Here is a 17,304-nt window from a genome sequence, read left to right as displayed (position 1 = left end):
ACTGTTCGCGTTTTTGACAGGCGGTAACTGTTAGGTAACCGAGAGGGGGTTATCCCTACTTTCAGCGGGGAGCGGGAGTGGCCATATTGTACGAAAGTATTCTTTATTATACACACACACACACACACACACACACACACACACACACACACACACACACACACACACCACGCCTGCATCCCACAAAGGGGTAGGCAAAGCTCATGAAACCACCAAAGCTTCAGTGCCACTCCTGGCAAATAAGGGGTTGAAAGAAAACGAAACTGTGACATTGCAGTGACAGGTTGCCAGCCTCTCGCCTACGCCACAATTTAACCCATATCCCACAGTCGCCTTCTACGACACCCACGGGAAGAAATGGGGTGGTGAAATTCTTAACCCGTCACCACACAGGCGACGGCCACACAGCCACACAGGAGGCGGGTTTATTATACTGTGCCAAAAGTCAGATACCCATAAGGCACGTAGCCGGTTGAACTCACAGCGAGTTAGAATAATTGGTCTTAGTTACAACATAGTCTGACTAGTCTGAGTAATGGCGTAGATAGTGGGAACAATGAAGCTGCCCTGCACGCTCCAATGGTAGACTTTCTCTCAGTTTCACTGCTCGAGCCTCGGGAGACGGGAATATATTGTATATGTAGTAGCCAAAGAGGATTGAGTATTATAGAGAATTACTGTCAAAATAAAACGTGTAAGTGTAATCATAGTGCATAGACTGCCATCTCACGACACAGGCTTTAAACTTTTGAACCTCAGTTTTGACAATTTGGGCCATATTCTTAGCTTGATATGTGTTAAATAAAATGTCAAATTTTAATATTAGCGCCATCTAGCCAAGCGCTTCCCAGAGGTGTAACGCCATCTAGGTCACCGTACCTTTTTCTCTACGGCTATGAGGTACGTTTTTTTCTTAGATTTTATCCATCTATACGGAGTTATATAATGTCTTTAGTAGTAGCTAATCGTCGGTACATAATGAGAGTCAGGCTAAACTAAGTTTGAAAGATTATAATTAGAGATGGGTCGAATATGGACTTTGCCGAATACGAATATTCGGCCGAACATTCGGTTCAGATCTTACCGAACCGAACATTCGGCCGAATATTCGGTGCGCTATATTTTTAAAGCTGATGTAGAGTTTAAAACTTTTAAACAAATGGTAATGAATACATAATGTTACTACTCGTAGTGTTACTAAAGCGGCGCCTTCTGTTCTTAATCAATAGAAGGATACTTAAAATTTTGTTTTTTCTTGACCTATATTTTTGTTATAAAATACAAAATGTTATTGATATTTTTAAGCATATATTTAGCTCTATTTTTGTAGTTCCTTGGAATGCTGAAATAGGATGGCATAATCCGATGAATTACGAAACAACTTACGTTATTTAACACTTTATTTATTCGGTAAATATTCGGCATTGTGACCGAACTATTCGGCCGAATACGAACATTGACAAAGTTGCCGAATATGCCGAATACCGAATATTTACCGAATATTCGGCCCATCTCTAATTTTAATAGCAAGAGCAAGAGTTAAGTAAATACTCGTAGTTATATGTTTTATAAGAGGACAAAGTTGTCGTTTTGTTGTACATGGCAATATTGATACCCGAGCAAGCGAAAGACTCCCATAGTGGAATCATGAGCGTTGCGAGGGTCAACCGCCGTTCACCAAATATTCAAACCGAAGATTTGCTTTGGCAGATGAGGTCCGCAAGGTAGAAAAGAACCCTATTTTAGAGATTTTGTAGGTATAAATAAATAACTAAATATTTATTTTTGTAAATCAATGATTTAAGCTACTAGGCCAAGTAGTGCTATCGTTTATATACTACCAAAGACAATATATAACTCCGTATAGACAGATAAAATCTAAGAAAAAAACGTACCTCAGCACCATACAGAAAAAGGTACGGTGGCCTAGACGGCATTACACCTTTGGGGTACGCTCAGCTAGATGGCGCTAATATTAATATTTGACATTTTAAAACATATCAAGCTACGAATATGGGCCAAATTGTCAAAACTGAGGTTCAAAACTTTTAAGCCTGTTAATAATTTTAGAACAAAACGGGACTTAATCGCGTAAACACTTACATTTATATTAGGCCCGACGTTTCGAACATCACATTATGTTCGTGGTCACGGGTAGACTGGCGAGGAATTGCATCAACATCATAAATGTAAGTGTTTACGCGATTAAGTCCCGTTTTGTTCTAAAATTATGAGTGCAAATCGTGTTAGTCTAAATCAATTTTAAGCCTGTGTCGAGAGATGGCAGTCTATGCACTGTGATTACACATTTTACTTCGACAGTAACTCTATAATACTCGATCCTCTTTGATACTACAAATCGAAAGGTTAATTTATGCATTCGAAAATAAAAAGGAGGTTTGCAATTTTCATTTCACATTAACATAAACCTCGCAAATTATAAAAGTCTTACGCGAAAGTAAACAATGAGTTGCGTAATGGGTCGAATTAGTGCCCGGAAGGTAATGCGGTGCTTACCGGCCTGTGACGTGACCGTCCAAGTTGTAAGCGAGAGCGGAAAACTCATTTTCTCAAACATATATGACGTTTGTATGACGGTGCGACTAGGACAAGAGATCGTTAATGGAATTTCATAGAAAATCTTGCAGGCCTAGGCCGATAAAATCCTCTTTTTATTTAATTTCCAGTCACAGATATTTGTGACATAACATCTAGTTATGTAGCAATAAAAAAAAAAGGGGCATTACAGATGTGCCGACTGCATCTGGTACAGGTCCTAAGCAATATTTGATATTTGGCGCGTTTTGACAATGATTTTTTTTTTTATTTTCTGTTTTTTTTTTATATCTAACTAAGGCGTCTCTTGAAGGAAAACGAAAATTTGATTACTTTTTTTTGCGCTACGGCGCACGATTTAGGAGATTCAACGTTTTTATTTTCATTAGACTTTTATTTATTTCATACCATGTTTGAGAAAAGCACTACACACACATACCTCGGCGGGAAATATGGGGTTGCCCGCATGCCCGCCTCTCTTTTTACAAGCTTTTATTCAACTTGCCTTGTTAGTATGTTAATGTTAGTGTGCGTCAAAACGTAGAAGCTAAATTTGACCCACTTCCCGCTTTCCGATTGAGCTGAAATCTTGCACAGATATGTAAATGACGTGACAATGCAATATTATGGTATCATGGAGCTGATCTGATGATGGAGCAGAAAGGTGGCCATAGGAACTGTCATGAAACGTCGTATCTCATCGAGTAATAGGTTTTTAGAAATGTCTCGGAGAGCAGTAGATGATTGTTGAAAGAAAGGTACAGTCGGCGATAAAAGCTTGTGCCAAAAATGAAATTTTTGCAATAAAATGCGATAAGCATGAAGAATTTTTCAAAGCCTATTTTAGAGCTACTTAAGTGGTTATTAGTTTTATGCTTCGTCTTAGTTTCTATATGTTTTGTTCATGTAAGCAATTGATTCGTGTAAGGACAGCGAAGCTTTCCGTAATCGCGACCTCTCCTGCCTCACACCACAAGAAAGCACTCTAGCACTTATTTATTATTCACCTATTGTGTGCGAATGTCAGTATATTGCGAAACAATAGAGCGTCGTGTCATGTGACATAAGTTTTCGTGAATCTCTATACGTGCCCTAATTTTGAACAATAGGGCAAGATTTCTGATTCTGTCCCTGGCCTCTATTTTTATAGTTTTAAGTAAGTCGAATATAAATAGCATTAAGGTCATTTACACTTTTCTGTATTTTTGATCAGACGTAAAATATCGCATTTCATACCATTTCCATATAAAGTCTGAAATAAGTATAACTAATTAAATGTATAAGCAAGTAAAACGTAATTTTTGTCCCTTTTTTGTACAGACCTACACTAACCGCTGCTGATGATACATTTTTGCTTAGTTTTGGTTTTATAACGGCCTCAATTTACTGTTTTTACAAGATTTTTATTATTTTTTAACTTGCCTTTTAGTATGTTAGTTTAGGTCAAAACATAGAGGCTAAATTTGACCCACTTCCCGGTTTCTGATTGATCTGAAATTTTGCATACATATGTAAATCACGTGACAATGCAATATTATGGTATCATGGAGCTCATCTGATGATGGAGCAGAAAGGTGGTCATAGGAACTGTATTATGAAACGCCGTATCCCCATCGAGTAAGGGGCTTTTAGAAACGCACCGCCTCGGAAAGCAACAGATGACTGTTGAAAGAAAGGTACAGTCGGAGATAAAAGCTTGTTCCAAAAATGAAATTTTTTGATACTAAAGCCTTATAAAAAGGGACTACAATACCTAGAAACCCATCCTAAAATTAATAAGTATTTGACGATTGTTGGTATATATTTCACCTATATTTATATTAACTGTCGCTCGTGACACTAAATGTCGCTGACAAATTGCTGTTTTAGTATGTTTATTGATGTAGGACTATTTTTTGTCAAATATCGAGTCGAGTGTTTAAAGCAGTTTGAGGTAATAATAGAACTTACTAGCATTATGCCCAGTGGGCGCCACCTCCGCGGGTCTCTCTGTGGTCTCTCTGTCCACACAGCAGGCCCATATCATACCCCCAGAGCAGAGGTCCATAGGCTTGCCGCCACCGAGCGCGCGCGGTATACTGAGCCCGGGTGCCGATAGTACTAGTATTTAATGTTGTATAATGCAATAGATGTCGCTGTATACATCTATCTTATCATATTAACCCGATAGAAGGCGCTTTTTACGACATGTTTTTGCTTATTTTTGGTTTTATAACGCCGTTTTTTGTACTAAACACTCATAAGTGACTATAGCCTGTCTATGATCCCATTCTTACCATAATATTTGTAAATTTTTGGTTTCAATTTGACTTATATTAATGTTATATAGAGGTCGCTCTTTCTTCATTCTATTTTTTGCTTTATAACGGTCTAAATCAACTATTTATGGTACTAAACACTTATTTAAAGTGACTACCCTATTTAAAACGCTATTCAAACATAATATTTATAAATGTTTGGTATAAATTCGGCCAATAAAAAGCCGTGGTGGCTTTAAATCTGTGTTTTCTAGTATTTATAAAGCATAAAACAACTTACTAGCATTATGCACAGTGGGCGCCACCTCCGCGGGTCTCTCTGTGGTCTCTCTGTCCACACAGCAGGCCCATATCATGCCCCCAGAGCAGAGGTCCATAGGCTTGCCACCGCCGAGTACGCACGATATACTCAGCCCGCAGGGGTAGCGAGAACCGCGGTATCGGCATGTCTGGGGTATCACTGGAAAGAGAAAATGGGGTATATTAGAAATAAGTTTTTTCGCAAAAAAGAAAACATTTTTGGCGCAAGATTTTATCGCCGACTGTACCTTTCTTTCAACAGTCATCTACTGCTCTCCAAGACGTTTATAAAAACCCCTTACTCGATGGGGATACGACGTTTCATGACAGAGTTCCTATGACCACCTCTCTGCTCCATCATCAGATCAGCTCCATCATGCCATAATATTGCATTGTCACGTGATTTACATATGTATGCAAAATTTCAGCTCAATCGGAAACCGGGAAGTGGGTCAAATTTAGCTTCTACGTATTTTTAGGGTTCCGTACCTCAAAGAGGAAAAACGGAACCCTTATAGGATCACTCGCGTGTCTGTCTGTCCCTCTGTCACAGCCGATTTCTCCGAAACTGCTAGACCGATTTACTTGAAATTTGGCACACGTATGTAAACCTGTGGCCCAAAGACGGACATGTAATTTAATTAAATGAAATTTAATCACAGGGGTCACTTTTGGGGGGTAAAATTGAAAATTAAAAATCAAAGTTATTAAAACTATATTGTGTTACATATCAAATGAAAGAGCATTTTACCAGCATCTGAAATATATTTTTTTTATATTTTTTGTTTCGGTAATTTAGAAGTAATTTAAGAAAATAAGCAAAAAATGACCATTCCCCCCTTATCTCCGAAACTACTTAGCGTAAAATTTTCAAAAAAATACACGAGATAGCCCTCTACCTGTAGATTACAGGAAAACCTATTAGAAATCTACAGTCAAGCGTAAGTCGAACTTAAGAGAAAAAACTCAGATTACGAATTTCACTCACTGCCGCTGCAAGTAGTTACTAAACGTCTTAAAATTGTGTAGGCGCGTTGGACAGGTACAAAAGAAATTAATTTCTGTTTCGTTTTGTTTCAGAAATTGTTAAAAAAAAAAATCATTTTCCAAAATGACTTAAGTTCCTACTAAAAAGGAGGCGCTTAAGACCGTTTAGAACTTCACTGACCATAATATTGTCCACATAGGTCCAAAAAAGGTGTATATATACGAAAACAAAAAAATTGTGCCACCGACAACCAAAATCTGAAGTCCATTTTGCTCTATCTCTTATCGTTTCCGAAATATACGAAATTGAAAATACGAAATTTAGTGTACGTTGCTATCACATTTCGTCAGGCGCTCATGACCTGTTTGTATGGAAATGTCGAAATCCGACTCGCACTTGACCAATTTTCATAGAAAGTTGTGTTTTATTATAGTTTTGAAGGAGGTTTCTTGTTTTTAACCACCAACGCAAAAACGACGGAGTGTTATAATAATAATAGGTTTGACGCTTGACATGTCTGTCTGTCTGTGGCATCATAGCTCCCGAACGAATCAATCGATTTTGATTTAGTTTTTAATGTTTAAGGTGAATTCGTCGAGAGTTTTTTTTGTAACACGTAGGTGGCAAACAGGCATACGGTCCACCTGATGGAAAGCGGTCACTGTAACCTATGGACGCCTGCCACTCAAGGAGTGGCACATGTGCGTTGCCGACTCATTAGAAACTTGTACAAACCTGTAGTTAGAAGGGGCCTGGGTGCCGACGACTCAAAGGTCAATTTATTGTCCTAATTACTTCCGTAGGTCCTCCCGTCGTCAGCATACCGCACCCTCGTTGAGCTCTGGCTGCCTTACTTACCGGCAGGAACACAACATTGAGTAAGGTCTAGTGCTACTTGACTGCGGTATTTTGTAAAGCGGAGGTACTTCCCCAGTTAGACTCTGCTCTACCTTAGAGTATATTCAATTTAGTATTAGAGTTATCAGTCAAGAAATTCAAATGCATGCGATCAAATATATTGAAAGAGGCGCATTCCTAGCACACAGTCTTAGCTCGTGTAGGTGAACGTACTATGCCTGTATGAGTGAAATATGACAGGTCGAATGTTCGTGTTATTGACAGGCGGTAACTGTGAGGTAACCGAGAGGGGGTTGGCGGCATTTTCAGCGGGGAGCGGGGTGGCCATACTGTACGATAGTACTCTTTATTATTAGATCAGTCAATGAATGCTCAAAAGGGGGGTCTAGGTGGAATGGCCGAAAGCAGAAAGTTTCACTACGGGATGTTGTTAGGGGTAGTCAGGAGACATACATACTAAAAGTCCTCGGACTTTGGACGTGAGCTCGAAGAGGGGGGGATGAAAAAGGTCCCATTTTTTGGTTTTTTGCTCATATTTCAAAAACTATGCGTCATACGAAATTTTGGTTTACTACATTTCGAAAGCTTATAAAATTCTCTATAACTTTGTTCTGGAAACTTTTTTTCTATTCTTAACCATTATCTAGGTATGAGCTCCTAAAAACTGTTAATTTTTTTAAAATAGTTTTCCCCCCACTTTTTGCTTCTAACATTGCTCCATATCTTGAAAAATATTTATCTTAGACAAATGTTTTCTTAAAAAATCTTGTAGATCATTCAAATACCTTTCATAATATGTAGACATATGCTTCTGTGTCATGTACTGTTGAATAATTATACGACTTTAAAACGAAATTAAACAACAAATGTATGTGATAAACGTGTAAAATATGTATTTCATGAACATGATTGTATTACGATGCTGTATAAATGCATTCACACAACAGGTAACGATACAATTAGCTGTCCATAAAGGCCTTCTCACACCCACATCTACCACTACTACAATCTGTAGTGCACCGGCAAAATATTAACTTCAGTATTTCTTCCGAAGCAGCTGGTACCTACTTTGGTTTGCACAGGAATCAGTAAGTTGCTTTCGTTCCGTGCCCATCCCCATTCATCATCCTCCTTGCGTTATCCCGGCATTTGCCACGGCTCATGGGAGCCTGGGGTCCACTTTGACAACTAATCCCAAGATTTGGCGTAGGCACTAGTTTTACGAAAGCGACTGCCTTCTGACTTTCCAACCCGAAACTAGGACTTATTGGAATTAGTCCGGTTTCCTCACGATGTTTTCCTTCACCGAACAGCGACTGGCAAATATCAAATGACATTTCGCACATAAGTTCAGAAAAAAGTCATTGGTAAGAGCCGGGTTTGAACCCGCTACCTCCGGACCGAAAGTCAACGACACCCCCAGGATAAAGGAAGACACTGATGATAACGGCGGGGAGGATATTGTCTAAGATACAGTTGTCACATCTCATCCAGATGACATGGAAGAAACAGTTTCAATTTGTTTAATTTATTTGGGACAACAAACACAGTAACACACAAGGTTATAATAGAGAATTGCAGAGTTGACAGTAGTAAGGTGTGAGACGAATTTCGCTTTCAGAAACGAGCTGTCAGAAACGACCTGTACACACTCCGCCCAAAGAACTCTTTAAAAAATAAGAATCCTTACACTGCCTGCAATAGTTATCATGCAGGTAGCCATTTATGTAAGACAGAACTTGGCAGCATACAAAACTGTACTATTATATATTCTGTGACAAAACTAACAACATGTATTCCAAGTACAACACTCGAAATGCCGGAAAGTTAGTAGGTATCGACCGTAAATTGGCGAAATCCAACAAATTAACACATGTGATGGACCCTGCCGTCTACAATAAATTGCCGCAATATGTGGTTGAAGCGCCTAGTGTGTCGAACTTTAAGTATCGCTTAAAAAATTGGCTGGTCGAGCACCCGTTCTACACTTAAATATGACAATTTTTTTATTACCTAATTAGAAAAAAATATTTGTGCATTTTTTATGTGAATATTGCCTAACTTTTTGTAATTTCAATCTTTTGTCTATTTATTCTCTAAGTATTATTCTTGTATGAATATTATTTTTTTAATCAAATCTTGACATGTAAAATGGCGTTACAAATAAATGAATATGAGTATGAGTAGTATGATTATTTTAACCATTGAAAGTTTGTACGGAACCCTCGGTGGGCGAGTCCGACTCGCACTTGGCCGGTTTTTTCATACAGACTTCCACCCCCCATTTTAGGGAAGTAGGGCTTAGAAAGAGATAAAAAGTAGCCTTTGTCACTCTCCATCCCTTCAACTATCGCCACTTTAAAAAAATCTTGTCGTTTCGTTGCTCTGTCAAGCAAGACAGAGGACACTGTCCGTAAAGGTCTACCAAACAGATAGACACACACACACTTTCCCATTTATAATATTAATATGGAATAATCAGTTTTTCTGTGAAAACGATCTAAAATAATTTATTTAAAACTAGCTTTTGCCTGCGGCTACGCTCGCGTTAGAAAGTGACAAAGAGTAGTCTATGTCACTCTCCATTCCTTCAACTATCTCCACTTAAAAAATCACGTCAATTCGTCGCTCCGTTTTGCCGTGAAGGACGGACAAACAAACACTCTACGTCCCCATTATTTGAAACCTGCCAAGTTCAGGTCCACCAAGCATAAAATATGCCTATAACTTCATCATATTTGCATGATCTATAGATCATAGATCACAATACTCTCGCTTGCGCGCGATAGTGAAACGATCGCGGGTCGTTCACCGCCATATTGATATATAGATCATTGCGTGCGCAGCGTTACGTGATTTAAGTAATGATTGTTATAGTTGATTCCTGTTTTATTAGTAAATAAAGTATTTACTATGCGTTTAGTATAATGATTGGATAGCAGAATTTAGGGGACAATCCATGGATACTAATATTATAAATTGGAAAGTGTGTGTGTCTGTTTGTCCGTCCTTCACGGCAAAGCGGAGCTACGAATTGACGTGATTTTTTAGGTGCAGATAGTTGAAGGGATGGAGAGTGACATAAGCTACTTTTTATCTCTTTCTAACGCGAGCGAATAATATGTTTTTATAATATTTAAGTAAGATTTCGCTTCCTTCCTCATTTAAGGGAAATTATTGCAACTTGTCGCCTAGCGGTAAGGGCGTGACGCGACTTTCGATCCAATTTCGGTCTCGGGTCGGCCAATAGTGCCAATACCAATGAGTTTTTCGGAACTTATGTGCCAAATAGCTCATTTGATATTTGCCAGTCGCTTTTCGGTGAAGGAAAACATCGTGAGGAAACCGGACGAATTCCAATATTAGGCCCAGTTACCCTTCGAGTTGGAAGGTCAGATGGCAGTCGCTTTCGTAAAACTAATGCTTACGCCAAATCTTGGGATTAGTTGTCAAAGTGGACTCCAGGTTCCTATGAGCCGTGGCAAATGCCGGGATAACGCAAGGAGGATGATTGCAACTTGTCAATTTGAGATTTGAGGTCAAGGTTTAATTCCCATAGAAAATTTGAACTTTTTTTAGTGCCAAGATTTGGATCGGTCATCTATTAGGTATAGGGGCATTTGCAGAATTTGGGACCCCCCAATTAGCGTAAGTTGTTAACAAAAATTAACTCACTGTCAGTTTTGTGACGACAATTAAGCATGAAATTTCAATAAAATATTGTTTTTGTGTTAATTGCATAAACTTTCAGCGGGAATGATAGAATTTTAATTTTTAGACAGATTTTATGCTTAATTGTCGTCACAAAACTGACAGCGTGTTAATTTTTGTTAACAAACTTACGCTATTGGGGGGACCCAAATTCTGAATATGCCCATAGGTACTTTACCGGATAACGTGTTTTTAGTTTTAAAACATCAAACACGTATAGTCAAATTATAGTAGAGTCTATCCCCCTTATTCATAAATAAAATAAATAAATAAATATTATAGGACATTCTTACACAGATTGACTGAGGCCCACGGTAAGCTCAAGAAGGCTTGTGTTGTGGGTACTCAGACAACGATATATGTTCACGCCAAATCGACGGCATTTCGTGTTTCTCAAATGACATCGCTGAATGAACGGATCAATGAAGTGACCGCTCATTCTCATTCATTTCAATGCTGTATGGTTGACCCCAGGACTCTCCCACTTCCTTCCTGGTCATGATATAGATCGGTCGCGTTACCGTCGCGGTGCGTATCGCGGCTCCGAAGCCGCCATTGCCCACGTGGCTAGGGCAGATCAAAATGTAGACCGCGGGGCGGTTACTTAGTAATTATCTCGATTAAGTAGTTCATAGTTTAAACTCAGTGTAGCAGTGTAGTAGTAATAAGTGAAAGCCTGGTGTAACGAATACACACAATTTATAGAGAGTCAGTGCTTTTCATTCAATCACCTAACCTAAACGGCGCGAGGCGTGCGCCGTCATTCAGCAACCCGAAGCGGCGTCCTTCCGGCTCCAGGGCGGGCCAGAGCAGAGCCTAGTCGAGGCGACAGGCATTCATCAGACCAGCGTGCGCGGGGCGCGCACGCGACCTACTCGGCGATCCACGAGGGGACCGAGTCATCGTGGACGAGCACGCACGGCGTGCTGGCAATGTGTTAAGGTGATCGTCGAAGCGAGTAAGTCTTTGACGGCAGCATTTAGTGGAACATGCGAGGAGCATGACGTCACGTAGCTAGCTGGACGAGCAGGCTGCAAATCAAGAGGCCCACAGGGGGCCATTCTCATCGGTTGCGTGTGCGCAAGGCGTGCGCGCACCGTACCCAGTTGGCGACAGGGCGCAGGAAGCTTTGTTCCCAACATTTTTGGTGGCACACATGAGGGGAAACTTCGCTTCGTGAGACGGAAGCGGCGTGCGTCGGACCAAAGCACGATAAAGAGGAAGTGCGGCGCTCCGTGAGACGGAAGCGGCGTGCGTCGGACCAAAGCACGATAAAGAAGAGAGTGCGGCGCTTCGTGAGACGGAAGCGACGTGCGACGGACCACAGCACAGCAGGGAAAGAAGAACGCTTGGCGCAGCACGACGCGCGGCGACGACTGTGTTTGCTAAAAATCATTAAGTTTAGAATCAGTGCGCGTATGGGCAATTACTCGTAGATTTACTGTGAAGTGAAGTGAATCGTACAATTTCGAGGTTATCACGTGGAGAACGACGGGAGCGAAGCAGCTCGAATCGTTCACTCATTCGTTCATTCGGTCAACGGTCATTCATCGTTCATCGGAAAATTCAGTTCAATCATCTGTTAGAGACTATTAAGTGTGTCTGTGGTCACTGGTCAGTCATTCATTCATTCATTCGTTCACAAACGTCAATGTCAATTCAGTGTCATACCTAACGTTGTTTATATTGGAATAGGATAAAATAATTATTTGATTTATTTATTAAAAGAATAGATTGGAAACAGTTTTCTTGTAAATTGATAATCAATAGAATGCCAAGTGAGTATGGCCGTGGAAGCGGTAAAGGTACAGTTTAGCGAGAACTACCTAATGCTCTCGGAGCTATTGCGAGTTCAACGATTGGAGTTTTGGGAAAACTACATCGAGAACAACGAGCTACTCATCGAACGTGATGAAGCGTTAAGTGCGTCCACGGAGGAGGCAGCGGCAGCGAGGACTGATACGTCAAAACAAGGTAAGATCAAATTACCGTTAGTGTGTTTACCCACCTTCAGTGGAAAGTTGTTTGCGTCACTTGCAGACGCTTGCAATATATCTGATGCAGAAAAATATTACTGTGTGTGTGCGTCACTACAAGGTAAGGCGCTGTCAGTGAAACAGCACCTGCCGTTAGACGACGCTAGTTATAATGTAGCATTAGGACTGTTGCACAAGAGATATTATGACAGTAGGTTGTTTATAGTTACCTACACCGAGCGGAGCCTCAGTCCGCTATCAGTGAAGCATTGGAGTGTCGATATGAGGTCTGCCTATTATGACCCGTCGCGGGAATCATTACAAGCGCTGGAGAAGCTTGGCCAGCCAATCAGTTCATGGTATAATAGGCGAAGCAGCAATATTGTTAAAAAAGGCATGTTGAGAACGTGGTCACCGACGCGGTGCATTATGAGTTTGTCATATCTCATAATTAACTCAATGTTACAGAAACAATCAACCTGGATCCACACACTGCTCAAGGAACAGCACGGAAGGAATCCAGAGGTGCTGCCCACGACCAAGCAGTTGCTGGAACTGCTGGATGAACAGCGCAAAGGATGGCAAGCAGTGCCAACTGCAGCAGAGGAGCTGCGGACCGCGCAGTGTGGCCCGGCCCCTGCTCCAAGTCGACCCGGAGCAGCAGGACATTCTTCAAGGAAGAAGGTCCGCGCTGTGGAACAGAACCATGAACAGGTGAACGTACCTCAGTTATTTTACTCATACTGCTCTAGTTCAGAGTGTCAGTCGTCAGGGCACGACTCACCATGCGACGGAGGTGCAGCGAGGCGAACACCCCCTATGACAGGAGAGTCAACTATGCATAGTGTGCGGGTATCGCCACCGACTATGCCGAGGGCGTCAGGCATGACAAGCACAGTTGTAAAGAGATTATTTTTCGATAAATTCAGTTTACATCAAACTCAAACGGCCTTGATCAGGATCAGGTCAGGCAATGGTAAGTATGTGAAAGCGAGGGCTTTAATTGACACCATTGACACCGGAGTGGATTGTACACTTGTTGAGGGATCATTTGTAGATAAGTGTCACTTGCACCAACAGTGTATTGGAAATAATATTCATGATACAGGGATGAATGTGCCAGGCACAGTCACAGGGATTTTGGTCAGACCTAGGGTAAATGTACCAGTCATTGAAGAGGTGACTACAACCATGTATCAAGTCATGGAAAAAATACCCTACTGTAATCAAGGATTGGAGGTTCATTTGAGTTCGTCAAAGCTACGGTTAGCTAAAGGTTGTTCCAACAAGGATCAATATATGGACATCATGCAAGGACTTGATGTAATAAATTATATACTCGCTGGTTCAAAGATGTTCACTAACATTCCAGGAGTCGAGGCCTATGACACGGGCGTCAGGCAGGTCTTCATGGGAGTGGTGCGGATGCACGCATCATCATCATCATTGGTTCAAGCAAGAGAGACTTCAGTAGAGGACTACGGTCTCCACCACGCGACTCAAGGAGTTCTGGAGAGGTTCTGGAAGGCGGAGCAGCCCCGACGAAGAAACGGGAATAACCAGAATACCTACATAGGATACTCAAGGTCGTATTCTTCCATTATTAAATATGTCATGATCAATAGTACGTCTACCACGGAAGGCAGACAGACCCAGGCTGGGCGGACAAGAACACTTGTCATGCAAGGACTCATTTCATTGGAAGCCGAAGAGGCAAATACAAGGAATTAACGCGCGAATATGAAGCACTTGGTCACATGTCAAGAATATTCATCAATGTCTCACAGGTTTTGCGATTCAGTAACACTGGATGAGACTGGCGACGCTACTAGTCATTGGATCAAGTATGTACAATGGATTCATGCAAAGAGGAATTTGTATTGTTGAAACGAGAAAGGATCGAAAGGATTGTTTCAAACGCAGGGTTTTCATAGAAGAAAACCATTTAATGCTCGTCGGAGTCATAATCCAAACCTATAAGGATCATAGGTAGACTCAATTGCTGATGTAGCATTGTCATTGAGCCCATTGTATCACGTCAAGGAGCGCATTCACCAATGTTAAGTGTCAGAGGTATTGGATACCTGCAGCAAGATCAAACGTCTGTCACGTCAATCGCGATTGTATGTCATATTTAATATAATCGTATTTCAAGAATAGCGACTGAGTTCGCTGGCCTTACTTTGTTAAAGCTTACCTGTGTAATTTTATATGTTAATTAGGTACGAAGCAGCACACCTCGAGTTTATGCCGTCACTGAGCATCGAGGCAGTCATGCAGATTTCTCCAGGTTTGTCAGCCGACGTAGGCGCCGGCTCGGCCGGAGCGATTAAGGTACGAATTTCTAGTATTAGCTCATACCTCTCGGAGGCCAGTCAAGTCTTTCTTGATAGCGAAATGATCCTATAGAGGAATTTCGTCGTCACGGTATCCGTTGGGAATTCAACCCCAGGCCCTGGTGTAGTTACCAGAGCATCCGAGGAACGACACTTAGAAAGTTAACTGTCTTGTTTCCAATTTATTCAATATTTGTGTTAATATTCAATAACTTTAATAAGACTTTGATCAAATGGCAATTGATGTAACTATAGGTTGTAAATTAGAGTTAATAGTATAAGCATGTTGTAATATCAAACAAACTGATTTAGTTCTCATCATAAGGATGAATTTTACCCAACTATGCCCGGCATAGAAATCTTGATTTTTACCTGTAGCCAGGATCAGATCATATTTGTTGTCAATTTGTAATAGGTTTATGTCGGAGAAACTATCCGACCCATGGTCAATATGTTAGTCACTTACGCAGATTTAATTCATGTTACTTGACATATGCAATTTATTGGAAAATGGTTGTCGTAGGGTCATTGACCTGTGAGAGTCACTGACCTACATTCTGTACATAGGTTTCAGTTTATATATGCATGTGTGTTATTCATTAGGGAATGAATGTTGTAGGGTCACTGACCTACACTATGTACTTAGATTTAATTTACGTGACATGTGTAACTCATTAAGAAAGTTGTGTTATAAGGCCACTGACCTATGTCGTGTCACTGACCTACCTTATGTATATAGGTCAACTGTTATCATTAAGTATTAATAACTGCTGCTAGTTCAGGTTATTGTTTGTATACAGCCGTTGCGAGCTATGTCAATGTTAATCATTGTAAGTAGGACTTACTGCTGATGACCTCAGGTCTTCGGGTCAACCCCTGGCTGCCCGGGGCAGGAATGTTCACGCCAAATCGACGGCATTTCGTGTTTCTCAAATGACATCGCTGAATGAACGGATCAATGAAGTGACCGCTCATTCTCATTCATTTCAATGCTGTATGGTTGACCCCAGGACTCTCCCACTTCCTTCCTGGTCATGATATAGATCGGTCGCGTTACCGTCGCGGTGCGTATCGCGGCTCCGAAGCCGCCATTGCCCACGTGGCTAGGGCAGATCAAAATGTAGACCGCGGGGCGGTTACTTAGTAATTATCTCGATTAAGTAGTTCATAGTTTAAACTCAGTGTAGCAGTGTAGTAGTAATAAGTGAAAGCCTGGTGTAACGAATACACACAATTTATAGAGAGTCAGTGCTTTTCATTCAATCACCTAACCTAAACGGCGCGAGGCGTGCGCCGTCATTCAGCAACCCGAAGCGGCGTCCTTCCGGCTCCAGGGCGGGCCAGAGCAGAGCCTAGTCGAGGCGACAGGCATTCATCAGACCAGCGTGCGCGGGGCGCGCACGCGACCTACTCGGCGATCCACGAGGGGACCGAGTCATCGTGGACGAGCACGCACGGCGTGCTGGCAATGTGTTAAGGTGATCGTCGAAGCGAGTAAGTCTTTGACGGCAGCATTTAGTGGAACATGCGAGGAGCATGACGTCACGTAGCTAGCTGGACGAGCAGGCTGCAAATCAAGAGGCCCACAGGGGGCCATTCCCAACGGTTGCGTGTGCGCAAGGCGTGCGCGCACCGTACCCAGTTGGCGACAGGGCGCAAGAGCCTTTGTATCCAACAATATATATAATATATAAATACTTATATACATAGGAAACATCCATGACTCAGGAACAAATATCTGTGCTCATCACACAAATAAATGCCCTTACCGGGATTCGAACCATAAACCCCACGGGATTCATAAACGATCACTAAAGTTATCAAGCCGATAAAGTTCGTTTGTCCCTTTCTATCACACCAATACGGAAAAGGACAAACGAACATTATCGGCTTGATAACTTTAGCGGACGTTTATGAATTAGGGGTTTATCTTAGAGTAAAGCAAAGAGGATCGAGTATTATTAGAGAGTTACTGTCAAAGTAAAATATGTAACACAGTGCATTATACTGCCATCTCTCGACATAAGCTTAAAACTTTTGAACCTCAGTTTTGACAATTTCGCCCATATTCTTAGCTTGATATGTGTTAAAATGTCAAATATTAATATAAGCGCCATCTAGCCGAGCGACCCCCAAAGGTGTAACGCCATCTAGGCTACCGTACCTTTTTTTTATGGTACTGAAGTATGTTTTTTTCTTAGGGCCGGTTGCATCAAACCGTCTGGCACCGTTAAAGCGTTCGTTAAATTTTATTGTATGAGAAGTTCCATAGAAATCTGCTGAGTGACGATGATGTATCTGTCAAATGTGGTTGGTGCAAC

General features: G+C 41.3%; 1 protein-coding gene across 7 annotated transcripts in view; it reads right to left on the bottom strand.

Annotated features, from left to right (window-relative positions):
- Positions 1-17,304, bottom strand: part of LOC125238655 (serine proteinase stubble-like) — a 69,484-nt gene that overhangs the window by 12,393 nt on the left and 39,787 nt on the right. For 5 of the 7 annotated variants that reach the window (XM_048146040.1, XM_048146043.1, XM_048146041.1 and 2 more), the window contains one exon: positions 5,095-5,274. In XM_048146040.1, the coding sequence (XP_048001997.1) occupies positions 5,095-5,274 (180 nt within the window). Of the gene's footprint in view, positions 1-4,506; positions 4,616-5,094; positions 5,275-17,304 lie in introns of those variants that run through there. The other 2 variants (XM_048146045.1, XM_048146046.1) reach the window with 2 other exon arrangements.

This window comes from Leguminivora glycinivorella, chromosome 24, assembly GCF_023078275.1.
Source record: "Leguminivora glycinivorella isolate SPB_JAAS2020 chromosome 24, LegGlyc_1.1, whole genome shotgun sequence".
NCBI lineage: Eukaryota > Metazoa > Arthropoda > Insecta > Lepidoptera > Tortricidae > Leguminivora > Leguminivora glycinivorella.
This window is presented reverse-complemented; position numbering and strand designations above follow the sequence as displayed.